Genomic DNA, 15,100 nt, shown 5'->3' on the forward strand with positions numbered 1-15,100 from the left:
GTGAACTATTAACACCTTCAGCGCCGAACCACGTAGATCTAGTGGCCCAAATCCCTCCTCTTTGAGCTGGTTATCGGAGTCTCGTGCACTTCATGAAAGAACTACGCCATCGCCATCTTCAGGGCACGGTAGGAACTGAAAAGGGCAAGGTAGGAACTGAAAAGACCAAACGGTCTTTTCAGTTCCTGCCTTGCCCTGAAGATGGCGATGGCGTAGTTCTTTCATAAGGTCCATGAGACTCCGATAACCAGCTCAAAGGGGGAGGGGATTTGGGCCACGGAGATCTAAGTGGTTCGGCGCTGAAGGTGTTAATCAATCTACTGTGAAGACGGTAAGGAGTCATCATGTCCTTGTAGCTGGATGTTCTACTTCTGGAATGATCAACACACTAAAACACTGTATTCACCATGCAGCGAATAAACATGTGAAAGACCTCAGCTGCTCTCTAAATGCAACACTCCATGTGGGTCTGATTCTACAGAGATTGCAGGGCCAGTAGCGAGTCAGAAGAGGCTATGAAGGTTGGAGTTTTTCTATGACTGAAAAACTACCAAGCCTGAAATTCACAGACACCATTGGCTTAATTGATTGGGATCAAGATGAGACCCTGGGCTTAATGTGTAGATTGTGACATCACGCATTTACAGAAATACTGTCCCTACTCTTCTGGCTGGAGGAACATTATTCGAATCGGATAATGATGTTTTCTTTTTAATCCAAGAGTTGGGATCTGCCTGCAGGTAAATTGTTTGTTTGATGCAGGCTTACTTGAAGAACGGAGGACAAATAATATGAATTGTGCATCACACAAGAAGGATGCATGACTATCTTCTTTCGTCCAGTTTAAAACTTTGCAATGGACACTATTAGCTCGCTGGCTATCTTTTTACCATAATTTTTTGGTGAGACATAGTTGGTATGGTAGACTGAAAACGTCATGACTCCCTGCGCAGCCCATTGCGTCATCCTAATTTGGTATCCTTATGGTGAGGAACGAGGCCGTTCCACATTGTCCGGAGTGTAGCTGTGGGAGCCGCAAAAGTATCAAAAGACCTGCAGCGAACACAGCCGACGATTTTACTGCGGCGCACGCGACTTTAACGCAGAAGAAAAAGCCCAGAATATTCTGGGTCGGGCTGCGCCGCACCCTTTCCCAAATTTCTGAATTTTCCACTCCTTTTACACTGGGCTCGTGTAATAGCACTAAACCCTCGGGCAGTCTCAAAGCCTTGTGTGTCAGGGTGGTAGAGTACGGTGGTAGAGTAACGCAACGCACAGGATAGCCTATCCTGTGGCAACGTAGAGGCTTTTCGTTCCTGTTGGTCTTGGTGGAACTAATCAGCTCTATCATAACATTTAGAGCCTCGTCGGACGGACTCTACCTTTAACAGTGCGTGTCAGAACGCTTGTCCGGATGCCGGTATTGAAGTGCTTTAATTTCACCGGAACGCATACAATGTTTATATTGACGAAGTAAAATCAATTAATGTTATGGATTTCTGACATCACCTGCAACGAGTGTTATATATTAGACAAGCCTATATAACATATAAGCCTTGAAATCCACCAGTACAAATGACCATGTAGGAGTATCTAACCTATAGGCCTATATGCTTCCAGTGTATTGTCAGTAGGCCCTTCCTTGACCCGAACATGGACAAGACAGTATTGAGAATGACGGTGTTCACGTACGCGCGGCCGTACCCGGCGCTAGGGGAGGAGAAAGAAATAGACGTAGAAGAATTTGCAGCAGCTTCAGAGATTTTACCAGTGTTTCTGGGTAAGTATTCACACATTCAACCAGTGTTCCTTGGTATGTATTCACACATTCAACCAGTGTTCCTTGGTATGTATTCACACATTTTACCAGTGTTCCTTGGTATGTATTCACACATTTTACCAGTGTTCCTTGATATGTATTCACACATTTTACCAGTGTTCCTTGGTATGTATTCACACATTTTACCAGTGTTCCTTGGTATGTATTCACACATTTTACCAGTGTTTCAAGGTACAGTCCTTCCAGAAAGTAAATGTTCACAGGGTTTTTTTAATAACACAGAGATAAAATAAGATATTTGAATGCGGTTTTCAGCAGAGTATGGTATATTTAGTTGGTCATATATCTGTTGTATATGGATGCACCTAATTCCACCCCTTCATTATGTAACAAACATTTCAAAAAAGGGCCAAAAATCACCTTTTTTTTTTCATGTGCCTTTTCAAAAATTCAAATGGGCTCATGAACTGTGCTTTATGACCATGGCACTTGCAATTCCATAGTGTGTTCGATAGTCATGACAAATGTACATTTTTTTGCACATTTGTTGCATCATAGTTCACCCATACATTGTGAAAAAGAACGAAAATAAGATGAAATAAAAAAGTTACTTTTTGGACATTTTTCAAATTGCCTGTTACATAATGAAGAGATAGGATTAGCTGCGTCCAACTACAACATATGCATGACCAACTAGTACCATTCTCTGCTGAAAACCGCATTCAATTATCTGATTCTATCTCTGTGATATTAAAAACAACCTGTGGCCATTTACTTTCTGGAAGGACTGTACATGTTTGTATTTGTAGTATTTACCCCCGTCCTGGACGCCAGCCCACATCAACAAACGACTACAATGTAATTCTCTTCTACATTTCATTTACCTTCCACCTGGGTACGAGCTACATGTATGGGCATTGTTGATTCTAATGGTCGAATCCAAGTATTATAACAAAACGCAAAACCATGTAAACGTATAATATATATATATATAGTTTATTTATCGTACTCTTGTACATTTTACAGTATTGTGCATTGTGCGCTTACAAGAAAAGGTGCATTGAACAAGACAAGAACGTAAAAACAAAATACATGTATCAAAGTCTATTTATGAAAGAAAAATTCTCATGGATCCTCTGCCGCGGGGGGGGGCAAAGGTCAACTTATCATTCGCATGCTAGATGCGTAATAGTATCTGACAGCTCATCTCTATCAAAGAGGTGATAGTCACCCCTGTCTCTCATCAGTATAAGATCCCTGATCACACTGCCTATGTCATTCGTTTCGATATCACCAACTTTGTTACCCCTTCTAATAAGGTTGTCCCTATCGGTCCCTATCTTCTCACATAGTACATTGATGTTTCCCCCGACGGAGGAACTACTTCCGTAAATGACTAATTTCGCAGACAGTTCAACCAGTTCATTATTACTTCTCAGAGCAGTCTTAAAAAATTTTAAAAACCTGCTGTGCATCTGAAATTCCGGATTGATATCCCGGCATATAGTAGGCAACAAATTTGAGTGTGTCCGATACGGTAATTTGAATAGTTTCCTTATACATTTCCTCCAGGTCGTAAGCAGTCTATCCATGTGCCTAGAAGAAAAATCCCACAGTACGCTGCCGTATAAACACATGACATATGTTTTGAACAGGCGATATTTTACATCAATGTCGCAATGACCAAATGCAGAGACAAGTGCATTAGTTCGGGCAATCATGTTTCCAATAGCTTGATCAATAAGTGTCTGCTCGGCGTGGGGGCCTATGATATGGCCCAGGTGATTTGCTATATCTTCTACCTCAAGTCTGTTGTTTTGCCACCTTAAAAAAGTATCGGCTGCTTCTTTTCCAAACAATAGGAAGTGTGTTTTAATGACATTGAACAATAATCTATACTCCTCGGAATATCTATCACAAATCTTAAGCATTTCCTGCATGCCATGTCTAGTGGGGCACAATAGAACTACATCATCGGCGTACGCCAATGCCCCTACAAATTGTTGGCCAATATAACATCCGTAACTCGACTGTTTCAAGTCCAGTAGCATTTCATCCGAGTAAATGCAGAATAAAATAGGGGACATTACTCCACCCTGCTTTATACCATTTTTTACATTAATTACCCTACTTAGAGTGTCCTTCCATTTTACTTGGACATATTGACACGTGTACAGCGTTGCCAGAAATTTCACAATCAGTGGACAACATTTCTTTTTTACTAACAAGTTGAACAGCCTGGTGTATTCAATCCTGTCGAATGCACGACTGGCATCTAATAACGTCACGTAAACATTACTTCCATGCGAGAGATAATAATCAATAACTTCTTTGAGCACAAATGTACACTGGGTGGTAGAACTCTTTTTCTTAAACCCAAATTGCAGATCAGATGTGCAAAAAACCTGAGGGCATTTTTCCATAATGATGTGGTCTAACACCTTACATAAGACACTACTTAATGCGATTCCTCTATAGTTATCAGAATCGTTAATAGACTTTCTCTTGTTCTTGGGGATAGGAATTATAATCGACCTTTTGAACGCCTCTGGTATGTAAGAATGGGACAACATGAGCGTGAAAAGCTCCGCTAGCTTCTTGTCGAGTACCTCTGTACCATGTATCAAATGGTCACTAAATAGAGTCTTCCCACCATCATGTTTTCCTTTGTTCAGTTTGAAAATAGCAGATCGAACTTCAACTGCTGAGATAGTGTGGCTAATGCACCCACATCTGTTAGTTTCACATCTAAAGTCTATGTCGTTGTCCAAGTCTTTAATTATATCACTCATCTGATCCTCGTCGTAACCAACCGATGAATATAAAGCCTCATATTTAACAGCAAACCTATCCGCGATGGATCTGTCATCCATAGCATCATCAATTCTCACCGCGTAGGTCTGTTTCTTCTTTTTTCCCCTATTGATCAACTTCCAGAAGTCGCTGTCATTCTTTTCCAGCTATGCCATTGCTATTCTATTACTCTCAGCTACCTTATTCTCCTTTTTGGAGAGTTTGACGGCATGGTGGTATCTCGCCCTAGTCGTTTTACGGATCTCGAATACGACCCCTTGCCATTGCGACCCCCCGGCCTTCCAGATGTTGTGCCAAAGCAGCGCCCTTTCTCTGAGCTCTCTAATGTTTTCGTTCCACCCTGGTATATACGCATATCGGCAAATTAATGTGACTGCACGGATGTAAAGTGTCAATTGAAATAATACTTGAAAGGGACATGCATTATGACATGCATTATTAAAGGGATAGTACTCTACTTGGCTCTGAGCCACATGATTGTACCCGATAGTAGCTTTTCCCAGTAGCGTTTTGTTGACGAACTCATTCGTAACGTCTGACTGTCTTTTACTGACTTTACATGTGATAATTACTCGTTTTGCGCGGTTTTAGGCCTAGGGCCCCTATACAACAAACTGAGAACTCTTTGTTAGAATCACTCCGAGCTCAAAATGTCCAAGGATGCCAAGATCGAGAGCTCTTTAGTGCGCCCATCTCTCTCCGGTAGAGGTCGATACGCCAGTTACGACAGAGGAGTAATTATAGGCCTAATTGACAGAGGCCAATCTGCGGGCAAGAGCCAAATCGGGGTTGGCATATAAAGGAGCTTTGCTTCACTGCTAATATAATGATTACATCATACAGCTGTCGACTGGGAACCCGTTCCTCGCCCGCCGAGGCTGACGAAATGAGCTGACATTTACCTCTTGCAGTGGGACGGGCCAGGCCGTTCTAACCCATTCCATCAAGAAGGCATAATGCTATTTCAAAATGATTTTGCATAGGCCTAATTGTTTAATATGTTTAATAGCTGTTAAACTCCATACTGTTGAACATAATAACCTAGGCCTTGTTTCACCACTCCCATTAGTTACCGGAATTACAAAACCAGGAGACAATTACCCTGTAGTTGGCTTCACTTCTTGACCTGGCCCGTTTAGTTGTCAAAACAACTGACCATCAATAATAATCAAAAATACATATAGAGTAAAGGCCCGATTTCGCTAGAGTGTTCCCGCTGCGGTCGCTACTTTGGGAAGACTATACACTCGGCTCCATCGGTCTAATCACCTACGACTGCGGCTGCGGGTAGGTGGGAAGAAGTATCATCAACGCTCTGGTTGAATCTGGCCTCCATACCTTGAATGCATCCTCCCCTCGTATTCACGGTATTATCGTCTCACGCCTATAGTACCTTGAACTTGGGCATGAAATATGTAGGTGTTTCAAGTGAAAATGGCTTCCAGCTAGCTGACTTCTAGGCCTTGTGACACAAGAACAAAGAGGATGTGACGGGAACTTGGCGGGAACGTGACGAGAACTTGGCGGGAACGTGACGAGAACTTGGCGGGAACGTGACGGGAACTTGGCGGGAACGTGACGGGAGGAGGTAGCGCACTCACATGGGCAATAAAGGTCCTCAATAATTCAGTTATTTTTACTAAAGTGTTGTTTTTGAATTTTTCAGATAAACTGGGCTGTTTTCCAGAAATTGTCAAAAACGATGTGAGAGGCAATATACGGGTAGGTCAAGTCTATTTATAGGCCTTTTTTTAATCAAATATCACCGTCCGTTTTTGCCACTGTGCAAAAACTATAGAAGAGCCTATCAGTTTTGTTTAACGAGCTAGGCCGAGTACTGTAGGCCTCAACCTTATATTAGACTCCAGAGGCAGGCCGTCGTCATATTATTCAGACTGCTTTCAAAGGAGAGACGAGCCCCATCGAAAGCGACCGGAGTGTACATCATATAACAGAGAGTTTTCGCAAATACCCGGAAACGCCAACGCCTTTCCCATGTTCGACATGGTGATCCGGATCTCGAACAATTGGACAGGCGTTCGCTTTGGCGTTTCGGGAGCGGAAACTCCCTATAAACGGTTTTCAATTATGTTTAGATGAGAGAATACCCGCTCATTGTGTTAAAAGCGGATTAATAATTCATTGTCATTGGGTGGGGTGATCAACTAATCCATTATAATTTGTAGAATATCGGTATTGGATTCATGAAATATTGCCTGCAGTGTTTGGCCCAGAGAGTGGATACAAGTACACGCTCCAAAGCCTCCGAACATGACCGTTAGAGGTCGCGTCAAGAAACGCGCTTTCGTCGTGGACCGCACACGTGCACGTGTGACAACCCGTATTTGATTCGATATATGATTTTGATATCAACAACATTAAAAGCACAGTTTCTTCCACATGTATTTAGACGTTATATTTTGATAACGCGTTGATCAGGCTGCGCCTAATATGACGACTGACGCAGGCTGATTGGCGATAATCTCATCGGGCTACGATCGGTCAATCGAGGATCTTTGCATGGATGACACTGTTCTTAATATAGAGACGGTGTCCTTTTGAGAGAGGTGACCGCTGCGAAAGGTTCAAGTGCATAAAGGTGGTTATTAAAATGTGGTTGTCATTTCAGAAAATGCGAGACGCCTTGGCCAAAGATGGGATTAAATATATAAAGGCGCGGTTAGAAAAAGACAAGTTACAAGGTATACAAGCGAAAGGTGACTCTTCGTCCGTGGCTGTGTTGTGGTTGAGGCGGTAAGTGTAGACAGCGCCCTCTTCACTTCTCCTCTCATTCGTAATAATCTCTATCAATAAAGTCATGGAGGCCAAGGCAAGCAGATATAGCTCTATGGAGCAAATGTAGCTGTTCCTCTCATTAGGAGATTGCAGTTGGCGACAGCAGATAGATCGATATCAACAAAAGTCATGACAGAACAGACCATGACGTCCGGAAACGTCTTTACGGTGTCTGATTGGAGACGGTGGTCTTGGATGTACCAACGACTTTTAGAAAAAGCGCATCGCCCGCTTCCCTATGTTGTTGAACTGATCAGTTAAATAACTGTAACATTCCCCTTTCAGGGCGCTCCTCTTCATGTGGTATTTACAAAAGTTACTCATCGAGGACCACCTGACGAACAAGGAGCCCGACTCCTTATACGAGGCCTCGCAGAAAGCCTACAGCTTATCCTTAGACAAATATCACAACTTCGCCACTAGAGCGATATTTAAAGTGAGTTACGAAATAAGCCTGCAAGCCTCCTGACAAGTCAGGAAGTATCCCCGATCGATGGATGGTAGCCAGATCAAGCAGGGGTGGGCGACAGCTCGATCGGGTTATGATCGACCGATCGAGGATCTTCCCTGACGGCTGACACTGCATTAACTCAATTCTGTCTGTAATTCACTAAACATGTACATGTATACGGTGTATCTCTCCCTGGGGAAGGGGAGGGGCTTATAAAAAGCTCATTGGTCTCCACAGCCATGCGCCACTACGTCCTAACTCTGTTGTAGGTAGAACTACAGCAACTAATACGTTTTTGAATGAGAGAAGGCCACTTTAAAATAACGATCGACACCAAAATACAATATGCATGTCCACAAAGGTACTGCACATGCTCACTTTCATAATATGTCATTTCGTCTCCCGTTTAAGCACACTTCACCAAGAATGACGCGGGTTTGTTTAAAATTTTAACAAGAGGCCCAGGGTCTGACACTCGGCTGATACACTGCAGAGGGTATGGCCGTTAGACTGTACACAACTCTGAAGTGTTGAACTAAAAGAAAATATTTTAGTACGACCTGTATAATAGAGCCTATATGGATTTTCAACCCTCAATCATCCTTATTGTAGATAAATTCCTATGTTTTCAGACAGTTTTACGGTTTGTGCCAACGCGGACCACAGCGTTGGCGAGTTTAGCTGATGGTGCTCCGGTCGCTCAGGTAAGATATCAGCATAAAGTAATAAGATGGAGAGGTAACTCTCATGGGCTGTGTGTGACAGTCAACAAAATGTTCAATTGCCTGGGAAGTTTTTAAAAGATTATGTTCCAGGTTGTTTTAAATGATTGCTAATGACCAGCACCATTGATGATGGAAATTAGGTTACATTCCATTTCGTAGTTCATAAGTATTTGATCCAAATAAGTAAGTATGGATGGAATCTTCAAAACAAATGATACGAACAGTGACAGATGTTTTAGCCTCAAGTTTAATTCCGGCCTTTGATCTGACACCAAATTCAATGTGGGAGGTTCTCGTTGAGTTGGAGGTGGTATTATAGACCGTAGAATCTCTCCGCCAGTGAATCACTCATAATTAGATTTTAATATATATCTGCTCATAAGCCAGCTTCTTTTCTATCCTCGTTGCCAGGTTATACAAGATATGCAAGAAATGATGGAAAAGTTATGGCCGTTGCTGGTTGTCATCCGAGGATATTTCATCGAAGTGGACGAGGTTAGATACAAGAAGGAGTTCAGAGGAGAGGACTGACCGTCTCGTTGTCATCGTGGTCATCTGGGGCAGCTCAGTTTATTATAAGGAGATTCTTGGGATATTCAAGGCAACAGTGGAGTTGCCACTATTCCACATGATGTAGCCGTCTGATATTTGCATGTAAACATTGGTTTTGGGAAATCAGGTGATCGCTAATTGACCAATATACTGGTGGCAAAAACGCCCTGGCTGTTGCTCTAGGCCTGGCCCGTCCCACCAGCAGATCGGAGCCTATTTCAATGGGCTACTAATGCTAAAGCAGTGGGCTGGTCACCCTTTAGAGTCCCGCACAAACAGTATTGTTATTCAAAGGGCGAGGTGCAATTAAATTGGCACCTGGTGTTTTTTTTTATATATTCCCCATCCATTTGTGTTCGTTCTTTTGTAGTGATACAGAGCAACATAGTGTACCATTGTCATACTGCGATCGATGAATTTATTAAGTATTGGCGTGTGTATATTGTATTCCAATGTTTAAAAGAGAAAGTTCGATATGAAAGAACACTGCAGCTGCTGCTCTCCAAGGCAATGTAGATAGGCATGGTGATTGTCCTCGATTTTCAGTGGAGCATACTAACATACAATGTAACCTGTCAGTCAAGAATCCTCAATGAACGGGTGATAGGCCGGTCGAGATTTCATTCAAATAGTCGTGAGAGTCTCTTCTCCGTCATATCCGGTGAAACTTGATCAGTAAGTAACCTGCAGTCTGGTAAGGACTCTCGTTTAACGAGTTGTCGCCAATTCGGGGAGGGCCTTGTCGCCCGAAGTGGCGACAAATCTTCGAATTGGCAGCAACTCGTAAAACGAGGATCCTTGTGTGACTGGTAACACCTCGATCGAGTAATTGACTAATAATATCTTTGCCCAAAAACGCCCGTCCTCGGTTGCCCGGAGTCATTATTTGTAAAATATCTTCATGCCAGACAATAACAAATATAATATGTATTAATGATAAGACGTTTATTTTATTTGACTAATGATTGGCATATAATATCATAAAGCGGGGAATCCATGGACTCCAGCGAGGAATCCAGCTAGCGGGGAATTCATGGAGTGTCTCGATTTGTGCCTGCGGCGTTGCTGCGCTCGGGTTGCAGTTTTCCCATTTTCTAGTTACCGCCGGCGGGTCAAGACGGGAAGTATATTCCGTTAAAAGCACCCCTGCTGCACACATCCACCAGTTGCGTCTAGAATTAGGACCCGTTGGCCACAACCAATCGCAGCAACAGGTTGCCAATACCACAGCCTTGAGTGGATTCCCGACTAAAGATCGTAAACTGTAATTCCTACATGACGGCCAAGAATTCTTCATATGTGACTTTCCCGTCAAAGTTTCTGTCGGCTGCTTTAATGAGTTCCTCGGCCTTCTCCGCGGGGATGTCTGCGCCCGTTTTTGAGATGGCGTCTCGGAGCTCATCAACGGTGATGTAGCCACTGTCGTCTGTATCGAGGAGGCGAAACCGCGCCCTCAGCGCTGCCCTCGTTGCGGCGTCCCTGAAAAGGAGGATGAATTGAGTAAAAACAAGGACGAGGGGCGACGAGGATCCGATCAGCCTGGTTGGACAAAGGATCGCACTTTACATTGTGAGACAACCACAACCAGATGCCTGTCTCTCCCCCGTCAACCCGGTGTACAAGTTTGAAACGTCCCTTGATAGAAAGTCTGGGGGGAAAAAGATTCTATTATGCGCTTTTCATCTCTGAGGTTAAGACAGTCATGGCCTCTGATATGTATCTACTTCTACACCGGGACCGTCAATCACGGGACGAGACAGCCGAGATCAACTCGACGGGGACATGGCAACTCCATTGTGTGATACGCTTGGGTCACCACAACCAGGCCAAAGAATGGGACATGGGTGCTCTATTCATCGTGGCACAGTGAGATTGTCACAACCAGCCTAAAAGGGGATACGTACATACGTCTTCTCAACTGTGAGGTACGCTGGGGCTGCCACAGCTACACCAGGAAGGGATACTTATATGCCCGACCATGAGAGACGGTGAACAGGTGAGATTGTCGTAACCATTCCAAAGAAGGAACATGGCTGCTCCACCGTGAAACTGCACGCCAGAATCAGTTCAAAGGAAGGGCACATGGCCAAGGACAGCAAGAATGAGCAGCGCACCAGCTGCTGACCAACGGTGTTGTAGTCACCCGTTACCAGTGGTCCACCAGGAGCCGCCACTGCCCTCACTGTCCCTCGCTCCACCCATTTGCCACCATTGGGCCACTGATACATGTGTACATACTTTCTGGGACTATAGCCCCTGCTCCACCAGCGTGGGAGACAGGAGACCAAGTTGCGAAAGACATGGGGGATATTCCTCCTGCAGCACCATCCACAACAGAGGACTAGACCCACCTCAGGCTTCACCGGCCACAGTGCTATCATGCCGGTATAGGTAGTGCCTGTCACAATCATGTCTCTGAGTGAATGTAATGGGAATCAATAACCAGCTCTGGGAGGTCTTCAGGACTATTACGATCACATCCGATCCGAATGTGATGATGGGTTATTAATCCAGACAGCATGCGCATGAATGTGCTGGCCACTAGAGGCTGATAGGGGCTTCGATCGGTTCACCGGCCAGACACCACTGCAGTTATGGTTCTCCGTTACCAATAAGCCACTTGGGGCTGCAGCTGCCCCACACTGTCTTCTGCTTCAACAACGGGGGAGACGGGGACCATGCTGTGAAAGACGTGGGGTTGATACTCCCTGCATCATCAGACACAGGGTGTAAGAATAGTGGACTCACTAGATACAGAATGTTAGAGACAGGGGACCAAGCTGTGAAAGACCGGAGACTATTCCTCCTGCTACACCAGTCACAAATTGTAAAAGACATGGGACTTCACCAGCAAAAAATTTCAAAAGGCAAGGAGGTACTAGTATACCAGCGGTCCTACAATAAATATCATTGGTCTCCCGTCACTAGTTGGCCACTGGGGGCTGTCGCTGCCACTCGTTCCTCTCATTTGCCACAAGAAGCCCTCTGATATTTGCCGCCGGGGGCTGCTAAATCGTATGTCACGATGAACTGTCGTAACCGGTTAGAAAAGGGCCACGTGGCTGCTCCAACATGTGACACGGTGAGACTGCCACAACCAGAGCGAGGAAGAGAGACATGGCTACTCCGCGAGACTGTCACAACCAGGCCAAAGAAAGAGGACATGGTAACAGCATCGTGTCGCGGTGAGCTTGTCACAACAAGACAAGAGAAGGGGCACATGGCTGTTCTGAAACACGATGGTGTTGTGTAAAATGTTAATGTTGTCTACTTACTCGTGCTCTTTCTGTGGCTTGTGCTTCAGCGAGTGCAGAACCTCGCTCCACTCGAGCCAACCATCATTGTTCTTGTCGCCGTCTTTGATGATTTGCTGTGAAACAGAAAGGTAGCTGTGAAAACGTCTTCCTTGGAGATGGGGACGGGGGTCAGGTTACGAAAGACGAATGCAGGTAAATGAGACGAGGGGACGCCGGACATTGAGAGGTTTCTGAACATGGCTAATACGACGCCCGACAGTCCCTGCTAGGGACTGGACTTAAAAATGACGGGGACTTAAAAATGTACCTGATACTCTGCATTTAGTAAACATGTAAGCAGTATTTGGATTCATTTGGGCGAAAAATGCGGATCAGAGCAGCAGAAAGGACGGATCGGAGCCGGCTTTACAGTAATTCCATGCGTCCTACCTCAACCATGTCGTCTGTCGGATTGAATCCCATGTTCTTCAGGGAGTTCCTGATCTCGTCTTTGTTAACACGGCCGTCACCATTGACGTCAAACTGATCGAATGCCCTCTTGTAGCGGGCGATGGTCGCGTCGTCCATGTCTGCTGGTCGTGGTCGTCTGCTACTTTGAAAAACGAAAACAGACACTCATTTGAGCAAACGACATCTACTTTTAAATGTTTCTACAATGTTATCCTTACCTTTTTGTCATCTTATTGTGACTTCGTCCTCAAGAGACCAGTAAGGAAAGCACAAAGGCCCACCACATTGTGTTCAGCGGACAAACTGATTACTGTTACATGGCATGCCATTTAATGTTCGATTCCCAGGGTAAATTGAATTTCGATCAGTTTCAGCTGCTTTTGATTATAATATGTAAGACTTCTTGATTGGAGACCGTCACAATCGTTGAGAAATGAGTTTCACTTGGTACAGTCACAATCCTAGTCACACCCTCACCGAAGACAGGCACAACTCCTTTGGAAACAACACAAAAGACGATTGGAATCAGTACCAATACTTTATGAATATAACACCATGGCAGACCGAATACCATTGTCCATCCCGACTACCCTTTTCTAAATGACACTGATGAGTATAGGCAAGTTCTTGTAAAAAATCGCACTAAAAAACATCGACACATGGATGAGAAAAAAGGAAACTTACCACTGCTCTTCGAGTCCTGCAGCTGGTCAACAGTGGCACAACCTACTGCAGTTTCGCCCAAACCAAGAACATAATGGTATTAATGGTCCCTAATCTACAAGCAGAACCAATTTCAGTTTTTTCTCCAAATTAAGCACAAATCAATGCTCAAGAATAACGACGTAATATGCATGCCAAATGCAGCAAAACACCCTGGGAATTTGTTCAGTTAACTCATTTCAGAATAGAACGTCCGGGATACAAATGATTGAATGAGCTCTTGACGGTCATTGCCTCTATAGAACCATACCATGATCCGTCAGAATACAATATTGGGCATGACACCTTTTCCAGGGGGACATTTTCTTCTTCGACACCACGTCTTTCACAATTGAACTTGTTTTTTTGGGTGTTTTTGTCTTCATCTGTTTCTGGTATGCATTCCTAGTGGACACACAAATCCTTTTCACCGACATCAGGCCCTGCCAGCACAAACGCAAAACCAGCTGAGGACAAAACATTATAATGTATGATTGGTGTCGTCTGATTGGATGAGCTGTGTCCCTTGTTGTGCTCCGTCTTCTGTCCTTTTTGTGACATGTCACAATCGGCCAGGACAGAGGCGAAACTAGGAGAAACAAACAACATTGCGCAGTCACGCAGCTGAGGACAAAACATTATAATGTATGATTGGTGTCGTCTGATTGGATGAGCTGTGTCCCTTGTTGTGCTCCGTCTTCTGTCCTTTTTGTAACATGTCACAATCGGCCAGGACAGAGGCGAAACTAGGAGAAACAAACAACATTGCGCAGTCACGCAGCTAAGGACAAAACATTATAATGTATGATTGGTGTCGTCTGATTGGATGAGCTGTGTCCCTTGTTGTGCTCCGTCTTCTGTCCTTTTTGTGACATGTCACAATCGGCCAGGACAGAGGCGAAACTAGGAGAAACAAACAACACTGCGCAGTCACATTGGAAGTGCAGTGTCTCTTTTCAAACTTGTCACAACCGGCCAGGACAAAGGCGAAACAAGACGGATGAAATAGCATTCCACAGCCCCATTAGATAGATGTGCAGTGTCCCTTTTTGTGTTCTGTCTCTCCAGCATTTTCACAGTCGTCACAACCGGCCAAGACAAAGGAGAGGGAAACAACAATGCACAGTGCCTATTTTGCGTCCCTTTTTCATGGAAGTCGACACCAGAACATGCCAACAGGGGGACAGGTGGATTGTCCCTGTATGGAGACGTCAAATCAATCACAAAATCACCTGGACATGACAACGAGGGGACGAATGGTGTGTCCCTGTTGTGCTCTTTCATTGATGTCACACCTGGACATGCTTACAATGGGACAAATGGAGTGTCCCCCTTTGAATCCTTTTTCAAAGATGTCACAACCAGGGGGACAAATAGAGTGTCTCTTTTCTATTCTTCTCATAGAGGTCACAACCAAGACGAAAGTACAACCAGGACACGCCCACAGCTGGGCTAATGGAGTGGTTCTTTTTAAAGACAACTCAACCAGCACATCAGTAAAACCGGGACATCCCAACATGGGGACAACCAGAGTGCCTACTTCTGTGCTTTTTTCATACACATCACAAATTTC

At 44.4% G+C, this 15,100-nt stretch overlaps 2 protein-coding genes across 3 annotated transcripts; one reads left to right on the forward strand and one right to left on the reverse strand.

Annotated features, from left to right (window-relative positions):
* The first annotated feature begins 1,228 nt into the window (after positions 1–1,228).
* LOC135490879 (uncharacterized) lies at positions 1,229–10,058 on the forward strand. The gene is made up of 6 exons (XM_064776449.1): positions 1,229–1,780; positions 6,261–6,316; positions 7,224–7,348; positions 7,676–7,826; positions 8,474–8,545; positions 8,978–10,058. The coding sequence occupies exons 1-6, from the start codon at positions 1,654–1,656 to the stop codon at positions 9,095–9,097; spliced, it is 651 nt and encodes a 216-aa protein (XP_064632519.1). The 5' UTR covers positions 1,229–1,653; the 3' UTR covers positions 9,098–10,058.
* Positions 10,049–13,621, reverse strand: LOC135490880 (calmodulin-A-like). Of its 2 annotated transcripts, none has more exons than XM_064776450.1 (4): positions 13,510–13,621; positions 12,805–12,964; positions 12,394–12,488; positions 10,049–10,597 (listed from the first exon to the last, which is right to left on the reverse strand). In XM_064776450.1, the coding sequence occupies exons 2-4, from the start codon at positions 12,940–12,942 to the stop codon at positions 10,390–10,392; spliced, it is 441 nt and encodes a 146-aa protein (XP_064632520.1). In that variant the 5' UTR covers positions 12,943–12,964; positions 13,510–13,621; the 3' UTR covers positions 10,049–10,389. The 2 variants fall into 2 exon arrangements, with proteins under 2 accessions (XP_064632520.1, XP_064632521.1); XM_064776451.1 differs by having other exon boundaries at positions 12,805–12,967.
* Positions 13,622–15,100: the final 1,479 nt, after the last annotated feature.

This window comes from Lineus longissimus, chromosome 7 (assembly GCF_910592395.1).
Source record: "Lineus longissimus chromosome 7, tnLinLong1.2, whole genome shotgun sequence".
Classification (NCBI taxonomy): domain Eukaryota; kingdom Metazoa; phylum Nemertea; class Pilidiophora; order Heteronemertea; family Lineidae; genus Lineus; species Lineus longissimus.